Source organism: Dromaius novaehollandiae, chromosome 16 (assembly GCF_036370855.1).
Source record: "Dromaius novaehollandiae isolate bDroNov1 chromosome 16, bDroNov1.hap1, whole genome shotgun sequence".
Taxonomy (NCBI): Eukaryota; Metazoa; Chordata; class Aves; order Casuariiformes; family Dromaiidae; genus Dromaius; species Dromaius novaehollandiae.
Genome location: NC_088113.1, coordinates 19,997,005 through 20,013,104, shown reverse-complemented (window position 1 = coordinate 20,013,104; position 16,100 = coordinate 19,997,005). Strand labels below are relative to the sequence as shown.

Here is a 16,100-nt window from a genome sequence, read left to right as displayed (position 1 = left end):
CACCTCCCGGGCCTGCCGGAGCCGGGAGAGCTTCGCCATAGCACGAGCTCCATCCAGTGGCACAAGGCCGGGGCCATCCCCAGAGCCATCCCCTGCCACGGCGGGCTGTCACCGAGGGAAGGACGGAAACGAATGGATCTCCCTCCCCGGATCGCTGGAAATGGCGCAGCTGGATGTGTCTCCCCTCCAAGCACCGGCGTGAAGCTCCTCCGTGGAGGTGGCGGTTGGGATCTGGGCCTTTTCCACCCCATCCCGACGTCTGCTGGTGCTGCCAGGCTGCGGGCCTGCGCGAATGCCCCTGCCTTGGGGGCCGGGGCAGCAAGGTCCAGGGACTGTCCCTGGGGGTCTGAGCTGCCCCCCGGGTCCAGGGACTTCCCCTGGGGGTCTGAGCTGCTCCTGGGGGTCTGAGCTGCCCCCCGGGTCCAGGGACTTCCCTTGGGGGTCCGAGCTGCCCATGGGAGCATCCCCGCACGACAGGCCAAGGAGAGACTCCAGGCGGATCTGCGGGGAGAGGCGCAGCCAGGACATTTCCCGGGAAACGTCCTCCCCGCGCGGCTGGAGGTGGCGCAGGAAGAGCCCATCCGACGGCGGGGCCTCTCCATGGGGCCGTTTCCCGTGCGCTCGCGCCGTGGAGCGCAGCATCGCACTCATCGAGGGATGGAAAACTCATCCGGGCTCGAACCGAGCGGGAACCACGGGGGCAAAGCGGTGGCTCGCACCCGCCTGGCCGTGCCCCCCTCGCTTCCAACAAACTCTCACACCAAACTGCAAAATAACACTAATAATAATAGTAATAAAAAATCAATAAACATTTATTTGATACAGCGTTTTTAATACATACAGTACATAGAGTTATCCCTTCTAGGTGTTCAGTGGCGCTGTTATTAATAGCTGTTTATTACAGTACTCTCAAACTGAGGATTTGTCAATGATTAACAAAAGAACAGATCGTCACAAATTGGGAGTTTATTATAAGATAGTTTACTGTTAAAACAATTTTATTTTTTGCAAATAAACACTTTTTAATATATATATTTATATATTTATATATATGGTTACAAGTGATAAATTGAAAATTCTTTTTTTTTTTTCCATTTTGTTTTTTTCCCCAAAATACACTTATGCACTAATAACTGGCATTGACGAGAAACATTCGGATATGCTGTGGAATGGGCGGCACCGAGGAGAGAAAGAAAAGAACGAAACGGTCCCGATGGGGATGTGCGCGAGCCGCCTGGGCGGGGGCTCCCGGGGCCCCTTTTGGCGTTGACCCGGGAGGGTCCGTCACCGCGGGAACTGCAGCAAGCTGCCCCCGAGCACCACTTTCCTGCCCGCCCCCCCCCGCGGCCTTGCACGCAGAGCAACCAAAACAAGGAGAAACCGATGTGCCCGAGCGATGCCCACCGGTGCCGCGCTGCCCGCCGGGGCCCGGCCCCCATGCCACGGAGCCGGTGACGTTCCTATTATTGCTTTGGAGATGGGCAGCGAGCGGGGACGGAGCTTTCCCCGGAGAAGTGCGAAAATAAAGGTGTCAAGGATGCGGCCAGGCTCGCCTGCCCCCCCCGGCATGGCTCGCCCGGCCCCGGGGCGACACGGATAAGGGGGGGCCTCGCCGGCCAGCGGCACGTCTGGCCCAGGCTCCCGTCTCCCCGCGTGCCCGTGGGCGCAGAAAGGACGTGGGAGCCGGAGGGAGATTGCTGCAAAATGGAAACGCAAGGCAGAGACCGTCGGCTTTCCTGCATGGAGAAACATGCCACTTCTTGCAACGCCCTGCCCTGCCGCGGGGGTTTGCGTGCTGGGACCCCCCAAGCAAATGGAAACGGCCTTGCTGCCTCTGCACGGACACCGACCGCACTGCTCTCCCAGGCCTGGGGACGCGGGAAGCGGGTGCTCCCACGGCTTCGGAGACTCTTGCTCCTGGCAGAGTTAATGGGCAAAAAAACTAAAAATTAGGAGCTCGTGCCTGACCTTGCCTCTGTCTGGGGTCAGATCCAGAGCAGAGGACTCCCGCGACGTCCCGGGAAGGCTGCGTGGAGGGACGGAGACGGCCTGGGAGCAGCCGTGGCGGTGGCAGAGCCCCGAGCCCCGCCGAGGCGCCCGGCCGCTCGCCCGCTCCGTGCCCGGGGGCTGCTCTGCAGGGGGGACACGGATAACCCCGCTCCGCTCTCCCGAGGAAAGCTCGGCTGCCGGCCCCCCGCTCTCGGCCCAGCTCCAGGCCGGCGCCGGTGTCGGCTGGGCTCTCCGGGACCCGGAGGCGGCGGCGCGGGAGGCTCCGAGCGGCCCACGCCGGGCAGCCAGCTGCCACCAGCTCGGGGCCTCCTCGCCGCCCCTCCGGCTACGTGACAACACTCAAGAAGAAACATGTCCCTATATTCTCACGATCCTTAATGCTTTTTGCAGGACTTCTCCCTCTTTACGGAGAAGGAAGCAGCGGGAGAACGCTCTCCCCTTTGACTAACGCCCAGTGGGGAAAAACCACCCTGCAAGGAAAAGAGCCTGCAAAGATTTCCATTTCTCTTTTCAATTTTCCAGGCCAGGGCCGTTTGGGGGGAAAAACCATCCCGGACAGGCCACGGAAAGCACCGACACCGAGACCTCGGTGCCCAGGTCGGAGCCGCGGCCCTGGCGCTCCCGGGCCCCGCAGCCCCCGCGGCATCGCTCCCCCCCGCTGCTCTTCCCCTTCTGCGGAGGATAAAACACCCCGGGAGGCCGGTTCCCCGAGGAGGGAGGATTTGTACCGGTGACGCGACTGAAATACGGCTCGGCCGAAGCGCGGGAGCAAGCGGGATGAGCCGCGGCGACTAACGAAGCAGCCTCGCTAAGTGCTTTACAGCCCGACGCAGCTACCGGCGGTCTGCAAGCGCGGGGCGAAGGCAGAGGCTCCCCGGAGGAGCCCCCCCGCCCCGTCCTGCCCGGCAGCGGTGACGCCTCGGCAGAGACGGACGTGCATCGTCGCCAGACGGTCCCGGGGTGCAGAAACACCGCCGAGCCTCGGCAGGGCCGATATTAATTGCCTAAAGGAAAAGCCGAACTTCCCCTCCCCGGCAAACGTCGCATTCCCAAGCACGGAGCGGGGCAGGAACGGATGGAAAGCAGAGCCGAGGATTTTGTTCCGTCACCGAGAGGAAACGGCTGCAAGCGCCGTGGGGCTGCAGCGAGACGTGCCCGCTCCCAAGGAGAGAGGTAGCCTGGTTGTCGTCTAGAGACGGACACGTCTTGGTCTGGGGACGGTTTCCTCCAGGCCAGAACGAGGTGTCGCGGTGCTGTGAGCGCGGGAAAAGGCAGAGAAGCAGCCCGGGAACAGAAAATAAGCAGGGGAAAATGCACCTGCCAGAGACCCTCGATGCCCGGCCCCTCGGCACAGGAGACGGTCGGGGCTCGGCGGCATTTCGGGGCAGCAGCCCCGTCCCTGGGAGCTGCGGCACGTCCTGTCCAGCCGGCACCGGCCGCGACTCGCCGGAAAGCAGGAGCCGTGATTGTCACTTGTCGCCGGCCGAGACCTCCCCGCGGCCCGGCAAAGGAGCTGGGCGCGCAGGGCAGGGATGCTCTCGGCCTGGGGCTGCCGCGCTGACCCGGTGCATGAGCCGCTTCCACCGAAAACGCTCCCGCATCCGTCCGCTCTCCCGCAGGCTGCACGATCCTCGCCTCCGAGAGCGGGGCAGGATCGGGAAGCCGAGATCCCCGTTCGGGCAGCTGGCCGCAGGCTCGGCCCTGCCTGCCCGCTCGGCTCGGAGGCGTCTCCTGCGCCGCTCACCCGGCTCCGCGGCGGCTCGACGGCACCGGCGGCAGCTCCGCGCGGTGCTTCGCGTCCGCGTTTGCAAAGAGCCCGCAGGGCGCAACTCTCCCGCGTCCCCCAGGTTTTCCCCCTCCGGCTCCCAGGGACGCTCCAAGGTGCTAAAAGCATTTCCACGACCTCCGGCTAAACCAGCAAATCTGACCCACGGCAACTGCCCTTCCCCACCGGCCTCCGGCGGGGCCGCGTGCGCTCAGCACCTCTCCCGGCCGCCCCTCTCGCCCCCCGCGCCGGGCAGGGCCGCATCCAGCCCTGCTCCCCGGCCCCGCTGCCCAGCCCCGCCGGTGCCGGCACTGCCACGGCGTCCCCCGCCAAGCCAGCGGAGCGGAGCGCTGCCGAGGACGGCCCCAGCGCGGCCCGGCCGTTCGCACGGCTCAAACATCTTTGGAAAGGTCTCCCCCGCCCCGGCACGGCACGGCACGGCCCGCCGCCGAGCAGCCCTGCCCGCCGCTGCTATTGCACTTCTCCATCGCTCAAGCGTCACCAGTCCCGCGCGCGAGAGCGGAGGGGAGTCGCGGGGAAGGGGCGGGGGGGGCCGCGGGGTGCCGGGCCGGGGCAGGACGGACGGACGGACGGACGGTCCGCGGGAGCGCGGGGGTATGTACACGGGCGGCGAGGGCAGCGAGCGGTCCAGCTTGCTCGATCCTGTGTCTTTTCCAGTGTGAAACAAGGTCCATGACTTTGCTTAAAGTGGTTAACTGGTATTTTTTTTCTTTTTTTTTTCTTTTTTTTTTGTAAAAAGGGGGTGAGTGGAGGGTGGGAGGGAGAAGGGGGGACAGAAAACCGGGAGCGACCCCCACCCTGTTACCCTGGGCTGTAAACGAATCCTCGGAGACGAGTCTCTGAGCTGCTCATTTCTCGGGCGTCTTGCTGGCCCCGGCCTTGCGGGGGCCGGGGGGCCGGGGGACGCGCTCCTCCCCGCCGGGGCTGCCGCGGGAGCCCTCCCAGGGCTCCGGCGTCTTCTTGTGATTAGTCTTTGCTGCCGCGCTCTCTCTGCCCTTCAGGGACGCTTCCGGAGGCCTCTCCTTGGGCTTCCTCCCCCTTTTCTTCCCACTTGTGCTTTTCTTTTTCTCCTCCTTGCTGCAAGAAAGCTGTTCCCTGCTCTTCTTTTTCCGGCTGGCCTCGGCGGAGGTGCGGAACCAGTTCTGTGGCCGGGGGAGACGGGGCGGCCGGTTAGCCACCGTCCTCGGACGGCACCGCCGCTCCTGCCCTCCTCCCGCGGCCGGCAGCACGCCCGGCCCGCGCCCCGCTGCCATCGCCCCACGGGGAGCGAGGCCTCTCCGGCGGGGGCCGAGCAGCCACGGCCAGCCCGGGGGGGCCTGACGCGAAGAGGGCCAGCGGGGACCCCCGGCACGACGAGACGCGCCGGGTCCGCGCCACGTCGAGAGCCCGTCGCGGCGGGCGGCGAACGGGCTCCTTTCAGCAGGGAACCGCCCGGGCCAGCCCAACGCCTCGCTTACCTCCGCGTGAGCCTTGATGATGTGGTACTTGACGCCGCTCTCGGAGCTGAACTCCTTCTGGCACAGGAGGCAGCGGTACTTGCCCACCGAGTGGTCCCCCTGCGAGAGAGCATCCCGCTGCAGCCCGGCGCGGAGCCGCGCGCCCCAAGGGGCCGCACGCCCTCCCCTCCCCGGCCCCGGACCACGCGAAGCCTGGGAGAATGAACGCTCACTTCCAGTACCCCAGGTCTCTGCTGGCCCTCGGTCCCCGGCCAGGAGGCCACCACCGCGGCGGGTCCCTGCTGCGATGGCCAGCACGTGCCCACGGGCGCCCGGGGGGCCGACGCGGCCGAACGCCCCGCTTCCTCGCCGACAGCGGATCTGCCAGGACTGAACGCTCAACTGATTCATGTCCAACAGACTCACCCAATTTTCCTTCTAGGCTGCCAAAGAGACGCAGCAATTGCTGGGTTTCTGTCACCGGAGCCCTTGCGAGAAGGACTGATCTCCCCGCGCGGCCGCAGTTCACGGCACAGGGGGGATAACGTGCTCCCTATCGACTAGGGGCTTACGGATGGGCCCCCCAGGCGATATCTGTGCTCTGTGGGAATCCCTCCAGAACCGGGTCCACACCATAAATCTGGAGTTAGACGGGTCTTTTGTTTCTAAGACAGGCAGGGCGCGGGCAGGCCCGGGCCTGCTGCAAGCCGCCTTCATAAATACTCGTGCAAAAGTCATCTTGGCTCACGAATCCCCTCCGAGGATGGGGCAGGGCCTGGGAGCAGCTTTCACCCTTGTTAACGCTGGATGTATTTCAACCAATTCTGTAGGATTTTACAGAAAAGATCACTGAAGCCAGCTCCGGAGGGGCTGCGTGAGTTACTCTGGTTTTGCCACAGCTGCCTACACACGTACCCACTTTGCTATACTGGCAAAACTCCCGGTGACCACAGCAAACTCCCTGCACGGTGTGCGGGGGGCGCGGGCAGGGCCCCGGCAGGGCCCCGCAGCCCCAGGGGCCGTGTGGCAGCGGGAGGCAGCTGGGGGCCGCGTCCCTGCCCTGGCTGCGCCCGCAGGAAGGACAGCCCCGGGGCAAGGCGGTCGGGCGCTTAAGGAAAACGCTTGTGCAAACGCCTGGCTGCTTCCTGCACACGGGTGCCGGAGCGGTGACAAGGACACTGGCGGAGGAGCCAGCCGGGCTCCCCCCGGACGCGCCGGGCGTGCCGGTGCCTGCACGGAGGTGCTAACGCGGGCCTGCGCCAGCCTCGGCGGCTCCGTTTCCCCCCAGGCCGTTTGCTCGTGGGCTGCCTGGTCCCGCACACCAGCAAAGGAACTGCCGCAGTCTCCCATGTTTGCGCTTTTATCCTGCATAAACCCTGCAGGCTCTTCTGCTGGATCTCTGCAGCCGATTTTCTAAATGAGCTCACTGGGGGTTGCTGTCCCGGCTAGCGCTGGTGGAGCGCGGGGGCCCGTGTTTTTAATAATCACGGGGTACGAACTGGAGCTGCCTCCGGGAAGCTGCATTCAATGGAAGCTGCAGCTGGAAACGTTTCAGGGTATAAAGCTTTGCTAGCTCTTACTCGGCTCCGGTTTGAGGGACCTAGGCTGAGCGCCCGATGCCTCCTCCTGCGGGGGCTGCAGGCCGCCGGGGCTCGTCCACCGCTCTGTCGAGCGAGAGGAGCAGCGCTCATGCCGTGGGCACCCAGGTCCCCAGAGAGACCGTTTGCCTCTTGCATCCCGGGGACGCGAGGCACCATCGCGCTCAGAGCTGCCTCCCCGTGCGGACTCCAGAGGGGCGGCGGGGCTTGGTGCCCAGATGCACGGAGAAAGGCCCCCAGTTCCCACCTCCCTTGGGAAAGGTTCCGCTTCCAAGCTCTCCTCCTTGGCTCCGAGCTGTTCGAGGCACCGCTGACCACGGGCGGCAGCCGGAGCGGCAGCCTCACCCGGCTGGGGCAGCGCGGTGCCGGGGAGCCGGCGCTGCTCAGCCTCCCTGTGCCCGAGGCCCTGGCTGTGCCGAAGGTCTCGGCCCCCGGGGGAGGACGTTTGCAGAGGCGAGACCTCTCCTCTCGGGCTCGGGAGCGAGCTAGACCCCCTCCCTGACACCTGCAAGGCCCAGGCCTCGCGGCCTCCGGCTGCCTGCGGCCGTGGCTCCTGCCCTGCCCAGGGAGACGGCGCGGAGGCGAGCGGCTGGGCCAGGCCATGGACCGGGACGGTGCGACAGGTCAGACGGCCATGACTCGGGGCCAGCCGTCCCCACAGGCCGCTCCCCCTGCCTTGAGCTGAGGGGTTACGGGACGGAGCGCGGTCCCGCGGGCAGGATTTGGGAGCAGCATGGAGGATCTGCTTCCATCCATTCCTGGCACCGTCCGGCGGCCGTGGGAAGGTGGTCGTGACATTTAACCTGCGCCATTACCCCTTGGCCTGTTTCTCCAAACAAGAGCTGGGCAGAGAAAGACAAGACTCACCCCCATCTCAGAGCCAAAGCCGTAAGAAGTGGGACCTACCTTGTTGCAGTTGGCCAGGTGAGCTTTCAACCCGGAGACGCTGGAGTAAATGGCTTCACAGCACTGTGGGAAAAAAAAAAAGAGGGTTTGCCACATTTCTGCCTCCTCTCCTTGCCTTCCTCCATCCCGTGGCCAGGGGCCTGCTGCGCCAGCAAGGCCACCGCTCCGGGCTGACCAGCGTGACGTTAGTGCTCTGCGAGAGGCAGAGGGCTCTGGCCACACGTTTCCTATCAGTGCTAACGGGAGTCATGTGGCCACATCCCTCTGCAACGGGCTGAAAAACGTCTCCCCTCAACGTCTCCGTGGAAAACGTACATTTGTGAGCAGTCAGGAGGCCCTGCTGGGCTACAGGAGTTCTTGGAGCCACAGCAGACGCTTAACGGAGAAGAGAAATCACCCAGGCAGCAGCATGACCAGTTTCTGAGCAACGTCTTTTCAAAGTGCCTGTGTATGACATTAATTAGCCCGCGCGGCTCCCCGGGCCTTGCGGTGACAGCCCCGTACAGCGCTCCCATTACCCAGGCTTTGTCTCAGACCATAAATCAGCGGCCCAGCGCGAGGGTGGAGCTCACCTCCCTGCGAGCTCGGGCCAAGGCTGCCTTTTACAGAAGGATGAAGCACACACACCACGTCCCAAGGATCTGCGCCTGCCCATGTATCTTAAGAGCCAGACTTGGAGCCAATCTCAGCTTTATTTTGCAAGAGGCAGGTACTGTACTTAAAAGGCTCTTAAGCACAGACAGTGCAGCCTTTACTCCGTCCTGATCTTGGGAACTGCCCGAAGGCAGCTCTAGAGCCCGAACTGGGCAACCCAAGCTGAAGCATCAGCCCAAGAGCACCCGCTCCCACCCGGGGACAGGGTGCCCCTGCGCCCTAGACCCCTCTGAGCCCTCGGGAGCGGCGGGAAGTTCCTGCGGAGGGGACGTGCTGCGAGCGGCCACCGCAGCATCCGCAGGGAGAGCTGCTGAAACGGGTGTCTCGACAGGGACCAAACCCCACCGCGGCTTCACTGCCAGCTCCCTCCAGGGGCTGAGTGACAACCTGCCTTTGGTGGGTCTCTGCCCCCCAGACTCCCCCGTGCTAGTGCAGCCTGGAGAAGAACAGAAACGGTCCTTACGTTGTTGGGACAGTTGATGTGACCCTTCTCCTTCACCTCGGTCTTCCAGCTTTCCAAGAGCCTCGGATTTAGCTTGGGAAGTCCTGGTCGGGTGTAATTGAGCTGCGAACAATAGAACATGATCAGCAGAGTGGCACGCACCATCCCAGCCCTGGCAGAGCCCTTGGTCCTCAGACGGGGTCTGCCCCCCCGAGAAGCGAATCGGGGCTGAGAACTAGTTGGGAGGCTTCACCCCGAGATCATCGGCCCCCCGAGCCCCACGCAGCCCAGCGGTGGCCGTCCCTGCCGCTGGGCCACCAGCGAGGAGGCAGCAGGGCTGGAGGACAACGGCGGCAGAGGAGCACGGCAGAAACCGCCCGTGCCACGGCCACCTCCGAGCAGCGCTGGGAAACCTCTCGCCTTCGGAGGAGACACGTCCCGGGGCGTGCTCCCCCGTCGGCTGAAGCGGGGCCAGGCCCGGGCCCAGCGTTTCTGGCGCATTGTGTCGGAGCGGTCCTGCTGCTGCTTTCATAACCGGCAGAACCAGCAACCCTGCACGCCGGGCAGAGCGGACGGCCGCCAAGTTTGAAGAGCCTCCGTGGCTGCTTTCCACCGATTAATGGGTATAACCCAGCAAACAATGAAAGACTCCTGTGTCTCTGTCTCCTTTTGGCAGGGCTGCTCTTTCCAAGTGCTTTTAATTACTGCTTTATTAGCGACTTTGAGGCTTAGCATAGCAGGCCCTTCAAACTCCATTTCTGCCTGTTCAGCACACGCAAACACGCCGGCAGCATCTCCACGCCGCGCGATCGTCTCGCTTGCCCGTGCCTGCAGGGCCCGGTTTCTGCTGCCGCCGCGGGGCTGGCTCCCGCGGGACGGCTACGGCGAGGTCTGCACCGGAGACGAGACGCTCGGCCTGCGACCTGAGCTGCCCCGCAGCCACAGGACCACGCTGGCACAACTCCTGGCCTCACCAAACGAGCTCTGCTAGGACCGCAGGATGCTCCTCGGGTCCCCAAGCCCAGGCTCTCCCCGCGGCACAGCACGGCCCGGGCGACCTGCACCAGCTCGCGATGCCCAGGCCGAGGCACCCGACGCCCCAGGAGCGGCTTCCCTCCCCGGGCACCACCGTGGCCTTCCCGCCTGCGGCCCCGCGCACGCCAAGCGCGGGCGGACACGGCTGCATCGCCGCCGGCACGTCCGTCTGCGCTCGCCCGGGAGGAGGCACAGAGGAACCGTGCTTGCAGAGAGGCGCAAAAACAGGCCGGGTTTTAAAACGTGCCCCTAGGACTCGGAGCTCACGCTTCCAACGACGCGGGGAAGCAGCTGGCTGTGTTTCTTCCCCAGCTGTGACTTTTCCTGAACATGCCGATAAGCTGCGAATTTGCCGTTGTCCAGCTGGGCCGGGGTAACCCGCCTCCCCTGAACAGACGGCTCCGAAACCTCCGCTCCCTGGAAAGGCAGCTCCCACTGCGCCTGAAGGCTGGCGAAGCGGAGGGCTGGCCTCAAGCACAGCCCTCTCGTTTCCACGCAGACCTAAGCGGGCCGCGAGCGGCGGAGAAAGGGAGCCCGGGGAGCCCTCGCTGCTGGCGAGGGGCAGGGGCACGGGGGCTTGCGAAACAGCGGCACGACCGGTTACGAGGATGGACGTGGAAAAATCCCCCGAGCCCCAGCGTGCCGCTCTTCCGTCGTGCTGCGCGCCGAGGGAGACGCCGGCCCAGCGCTTTGAAGCACCGGGATGGTGCATCCAGCAAGCGCCCGCTCCGCCGCCCGGGGAAGGCGATGCCACCTCCGGGGGAGAACACAGCAGTCCCTCTTTGTCATTGATACTCAAGCTGGGATGACAAACGGCCTCCTTAATTAAAAGCCAATCAATCCCATGAATGAACAAACATTAATGGTAACCGCACACAGCCCCAGCAACAACCTCTCCCTCCGCGCGTCCCCCGGGAGGAGGCGAGGGGGGATGTTCAGAGACGTGGATTCTGCTGCTCTGGCTTCCCACTCCAGGGAAAAATCCCTCCCCGCTCTCCTCCCGCAGGCACTGCACAATAACATGCAAATCCCTGTCTTCCTGGGGCGCTGCGGTTCTGGGAATGTCAAAGGCATCTTTATGTCTCTCTTAGGGAGGAGCCTCAGGCATGGAATATTTTATTTTTTTCCATTCATTTTCCTCAAGCAGCCTGTAAGTGAAAATCTCCATGGCCAAATCATTAAACGACTACAACTGGGTTTGGCCACAGCCCATCTCTTCTGAACAGTTGAAGGATGTTGGGGTGGGAAGGCTTGTTTTCCTTGACTGACAGTTTTATTTAATTAACTTTCATATTTCAATCCCCTTGCTCCCTAGACAGCTCTCCCCTTCCCCAAAATACATCGCAGTAAATGAGAACCATGCACGCTGCCTCGGCCCGAGCCAACAAACTTCAGCTTAAGCAGGCCTGCTAAGCCGGAGAGGTTCCTAGCGCAAGACACGGCTCTCTGATCGCCCCGCGTTCCCCTCCCGGGAAACCACAGCTAATTTTCTCTGGAAGGCAAAGTCAACACACGTCCAGCAGCTCTGCCTGAAGGCCGGCTCTGACACACCGTTCTGGGCAGCTCTGCCACCGAGTCAGCTCTTGTCAGCGTGGCGGAAAAGGAAGGATAGAGCCCAAATGAGGTGTCACCCGGAGGCTTCGGCTCAGACCTAGCCTGGCCCACGGGGAAACGAGCCCGCGGGGCTCTGCTGGGCTCCTTCGCTCGCCGGCTCCTGCCCAGCTCGCAGGCCGCTGTTGTGGGGCCGACCCCGAGCCAGACTCTTCTGGTCTGGAACGGATCCTGCTTCCACAGCGAGGTTTGCTTAAAACCCAAGCCCAAAGATGACTTTTGCCTTTCTGCTTTACGACCAGCCTGCACCAACCCCTCGCTGCAAACCACCCGTCTTCCCCCCCGGAGCACCCAGGCTCTGCCGGGGCTTCACAGCCGGGGCCCTCGGTGCCTGCGCCAGCACCTCCGCGCAGAGGAACCCCGCGGGGACGGGACCCTCCTCTCCTGCCAGGTCCCTAAACGAGGCACCCCACCCTGAGCTGTCACTAATCAACCCATCATTAACACAGCAGTGCGAGGCGGCACGCGGGGCCGGTCGGAGCGGGCGGGCAGCTCTCGCCGTGCACGAGCACAAAGCACACGGCTCCGAAAGAGCCCCGGTGCAGCCGGAGAGGAGCAGCGCGCCGGGGCAGAGCCCTCGCCGGAGCCGGGGCTCCCGCGGCTCGGTCCCAGGAGCCGGCAGGCGCGTGGCACGCGGACATCCCCCCCGAAACCCCGGCAGCGCAGGCTGTGCCGCAGGGCACCGGGAACGCATCAAACCGCGAAAACACTGGATTTCCACGGCATTTTCTCTTGTCTTGCCTGTTAGATGTTTCTCCCCTCTGCTCCAGGAAGCCGTTTCTCCCAGCCAGTCCTCCAAAACAGGCCGGGGAATCGCTCCCTGCCTGACACCGGAGAAACTGCCACATCGACAGCCGGAGCTGGGCCCGGCGTAGCCGCGGCACCCGACAACCTCTGCGGCCTCTTGCTCCTCTGCCAAAAGCCCGGGTCCTCTCTCGGGGGACCGAGGCACGATCGGAGACTGCTCACGGCAAGGTTATGCCCACTTGGCCCCAGCAAAGGCCAGTGGAGGCTCGGAGGATTGACAACGTCTTCCAGGGGCTTCTGCAAAGGGGACTTTTCCCAGAAAAGCAGCAGGGGTGTGCCCTTCCCCATCCGACATCCCCAGCAAGCAGCCGTTGTGAAACGCTCCATCTGGTTCAGCTTATCCAGAGGCAAATAAAGATCGGAGCGAGAAAATAAGACTCCAGTGTATATTTAGAAATGCTGGATTTGGTTAGTGCAGAAGGGAGGCATCGGAGGGCCTGGGATCCGAGCAGCAATCGTTTATTCCGATGCCATTGCTTTGGTGCGAAGGAATCCGCTCTCTCGGGGGAACGTGAATGCATCCCACCGCGGGCCACCAACGGCATCCGAACCCAGCCTCCCCTCCCCGGCCGAGACCGGCTGCCATCTGGCCAGGAGGGGAGGGGAGGGCCGCACGCAGGGCCGGGCCTTCGGGGAGCCGAGGGCCCACGAGGGAGCCCAACGTGCCCAGCGCGCCGGGCATGGCTCACGGCGTGCCGGAGACGCGGGAGCTTGCGAGCCCGTGGGATCCCACCGGCTTGCTGAGGAGCTGCACGGCTTCCCCTGAGGTTTTAGGGGATATTGTCACACACCTGATCGCTCCAGGGAAAATCCTTGCTGCCTGGAGAAGGGATGGAGAGGAGGGGTGGCCTTCGTCATCAGCTCCCTCAAAATCCCCTCTGATGGGGGGACCGCGGTGGGTAACAGCGTGGAGAGTCTGGGGACAAGCTGGTTTTGCTCTGACACGAGCGGTGAAAAAAACAGTGGAAATCCCCAGGTCCCGCTGAGACGGCTGTAGGTGCAGCAGCAATCCGCCGCTCATCCCGGACATCCCCCCTTTCCGCAGATACAGGCCGGCGAGGAACCGCAGCGGCCAGGAGCAACTCCGCAGCATCCTCCCGACGGCCAGGTACGGTCCGTGGGAGAAGAGGAGGTGGCTCGCGCTGGCTCCTCTCGACACGGTTAGTCCCAGGTAACAGGCATCTGTCTTCTGCAGCTCCAGCAGCTCCGGCTTGTCACCTCCCCGGAAGGGGCAGCCACCAGGAACCACGGCAGCGGTGTCGCGGGGACATTGCCCAGTCCTCCGCTCCTGCCGCGCGCCCAGGGACCGGCCCGCAGCAGAGACTCCTGCCAGGACGGCTGAAGTCGGCTCTCAGGAAAGCGCTATTTTTGGGGCCGTAACCGGGTCAGTCTGGGCATTCGCTGGCACGTTTCAGTTGCTCGAAGTTGGCAGGTTTTTCCCATACTCTTAACTGAAGCAGCTTTGAACTGCAGACCAGTCCTAAGCGATGTAGGACGTTACTCAGCCAAGCAGGGCTGGACCCAGCAGGACATGCGGAAGTCTGCAAAGCTCCTACCAGCCTCCCAGGGAAGAACCTGCCTCCTGCCACCTTCCAGCACTGTTCCTCAAGCAAAAACGTCATAGACTGAACAGATTAGGGTGCTGTCAAGTGAATGTGACACTCTTTGCAAGACGCACCCAGACGCACACACACACAGAGCCACACACGCGTCCACCCAACGCACTGACCTCCTTGAAAATTCATCTGTGCAACACGAGGCCGGAACAGCCGGGGAGAGCAACCCGTCACGCAGGGCTGCGGTCCCAGCCCTTGAGATCAAGAACCTCCTTTTACAGCATGGGACCTGGTCTAACCCCTCCTTCCCGCTCATCTTCAAGGCAAATCCGTTTCCGTCCTTACCCTCACTGCGATTCTCTTTGTTTCTCAGCGCTGAGTGGGGCTCACATTAAACTTACACAATTAGACTCTAAACACAAGAAATGTGTCATAAAGAAAACACAAAGAGCATTTCATGGAGCAGTTATTGCAAGGGCTGGAACCTTTATAATGTCTTTGTATGTCAGCTTGCACGCGGGTCCGCTGTCCAGGCCTGGGACTCCTGGCTGCTCCCACAGCTCAAACACAAAATACCCAAAGTCAAGAGTAAGGGAAGCAATTCGAGGAGGAGAGAGAGGAATGCAAGTATTGAGGCTGGAGCGGGAAGAAGAGAGCAGAACACCTCTGCTCCCTGAGGCCTGCAGACAGTATTTGAAATGAAACAGCTACTTTGGGCTTGACTTTTTTAGGTTATAAACGCATTTCAGCTGAGGTCATCTGGAAATCAGCAAACTCTTCCCCCACCGACAACACAGAGTGTGGGGGGAAAAAACATTTTCAACCAGCTCTGGCACTAAAATCTCCAGCCCTCCTCTAAGACGGATAGCGGCATCGAGGCCGCCTCGCAGGGATGCCAGGACACGTGAAGACGATGCTGGTCGGTTGGTGTGCTAGTTTTTCACCTGCCCACTGGGTGCAGACTGGGCACAGAGGCAGGCTTAGCTCTTTCAAGTTGCTGCAGGATGAAGGCAGCACTTCTGCTGAAAGCGCTCGAGCAAGCACAGGGGTAGGTGGAAGGCCTTTCCACTCCAATTCAGCTGTTGTGCCACTGATTTTCCGTGGGCGAGTGGCATCACTTCTCCAGACTGGCTCCTGGACTCTGTTCTGGGTAGAGTCCGGTCCTTCAGGCTGGGCCTGTCCCGCACTCTGCACCCTCACAGCTCTCAGCACCACCGCACTCCCCTGCTCCTCTGATACCCCCCTGCAGTGCAGAGGAGGAGGAATCGCTTAAGAAGCCTGGTACCGTGAGCAGAAATGACACTGCAGAGAACTGCAAGGAAGCCTGGGCTGAGGGCACCTTCCAGGCTTCCTGCACAGAGCAAGCAAAAGACCTGACACGTCATCGTGACGCTGTGCGCTCAGGGAAGAGGCGTGCAGCTTGCGCGATGACTTCCAGGCTGGCTCTGCGTCGTGTCCCTGCGCTGGCTGAAAGGTATCAACCAAATGACTGAAAAACTTCTTGACTCCCTCTCTTTTCTTCCTTCTGCACTGAGAAGGTTTATGGTTTGCTGCTGTTTCGCTGTTTGTTAAAGTCCAGAAGCAGCATTCCTTGAGGGAATTTCAGCTCAAGAGCACTCCCAATAACCACCTCCCCCCAAGGCCAGACAGGATGTTTGATTTAACATGATACTCCAACATTTCCATGAAGCTCAAAGTTGTTGGACATCAACTTTTGCTGAGCAGATCCTGCAGCCCCAGGACGACTGTGCATTGCTGCTGGGGCCAGCAGGGCTCCAGCCCTGTCTCCATGCTCAGGACTTCTCCGCTTGCAGGAAGCGCTGCTCTCAGAGCGCTGGTGACGGTGAGGGCTGGCCCCCGCAGGACGGCAGGCGATGCTGCCAGCCCTCCCCCTCCGGGGAAGAAGCCTCTCTCAGCATTAAGGAAAAGCATGGAAGGAAGGAAATTCTGTCTGGAGCGTCTTTGCCGTCTGACAGTGCAAGGGAGAGTGTTTGAGATCTGACCTCCACACTCTCCACGTGCTCCTCTTGATTGCCAGCCCCACCTTGCCAACGACCATGGACCACAACCGACCTCTCCCCACGGCCTCCTCTAGGCCAGACTCTGACCTCTCCACTGCCTGCACGGCACCACCTTTTGCTCTGTTTTGATTTGGGTCCTGGCAGTGGAAAGGGCAAAGCTGCCCTCAGCCAGGCATTGTAAGGAGGCTCCGGATCAGTGCAGGCAGCTCTGGGGCCCAGCCAGGGCTGGATGGGCTCT

General features: G+C 62.6%; 1 protein-coding gene across 4 annotated transcripts in view; it reads right to left on the bottom strand.

Moving 5' to 3' along the window:
- Positions 1–4,222: 4,222 nt before the first annotated feature.
- ZNF512B (zinc finger protein 512B) overlaps positions 4,223–16,100 on the bottom strand; it is a 34,087-nt gene continuing 22,209 nt past the window's right edge. For all 4 annotated transcript variants that reach the window (XM_064521633.1, XM_026092894.2, XM_026092895.2 and 1 more), the window contains 4 exons: positions 8,854–8,955; positions 7,737–7,799; positions 5,254–5,352; positions 4,223–4,938 (listed from right to left, as the gene is read on the bottom strand). In XM_064521633.1, the coding sequence (XP_064377703.1) occupies positions 4,645–4,938; positions 5,254–5,352; positions 7,737–7,799; positions 8,854–8,955 (558 nt within the window). In that variant the 3' untranslated portion in view covers positions 4,223–4,644. The remainder of the gene's footprint in view (positions 4,939–5,253; positions 5,353–7,736; positions 7,800–8,853; positions 8,956–16,100) is intronic.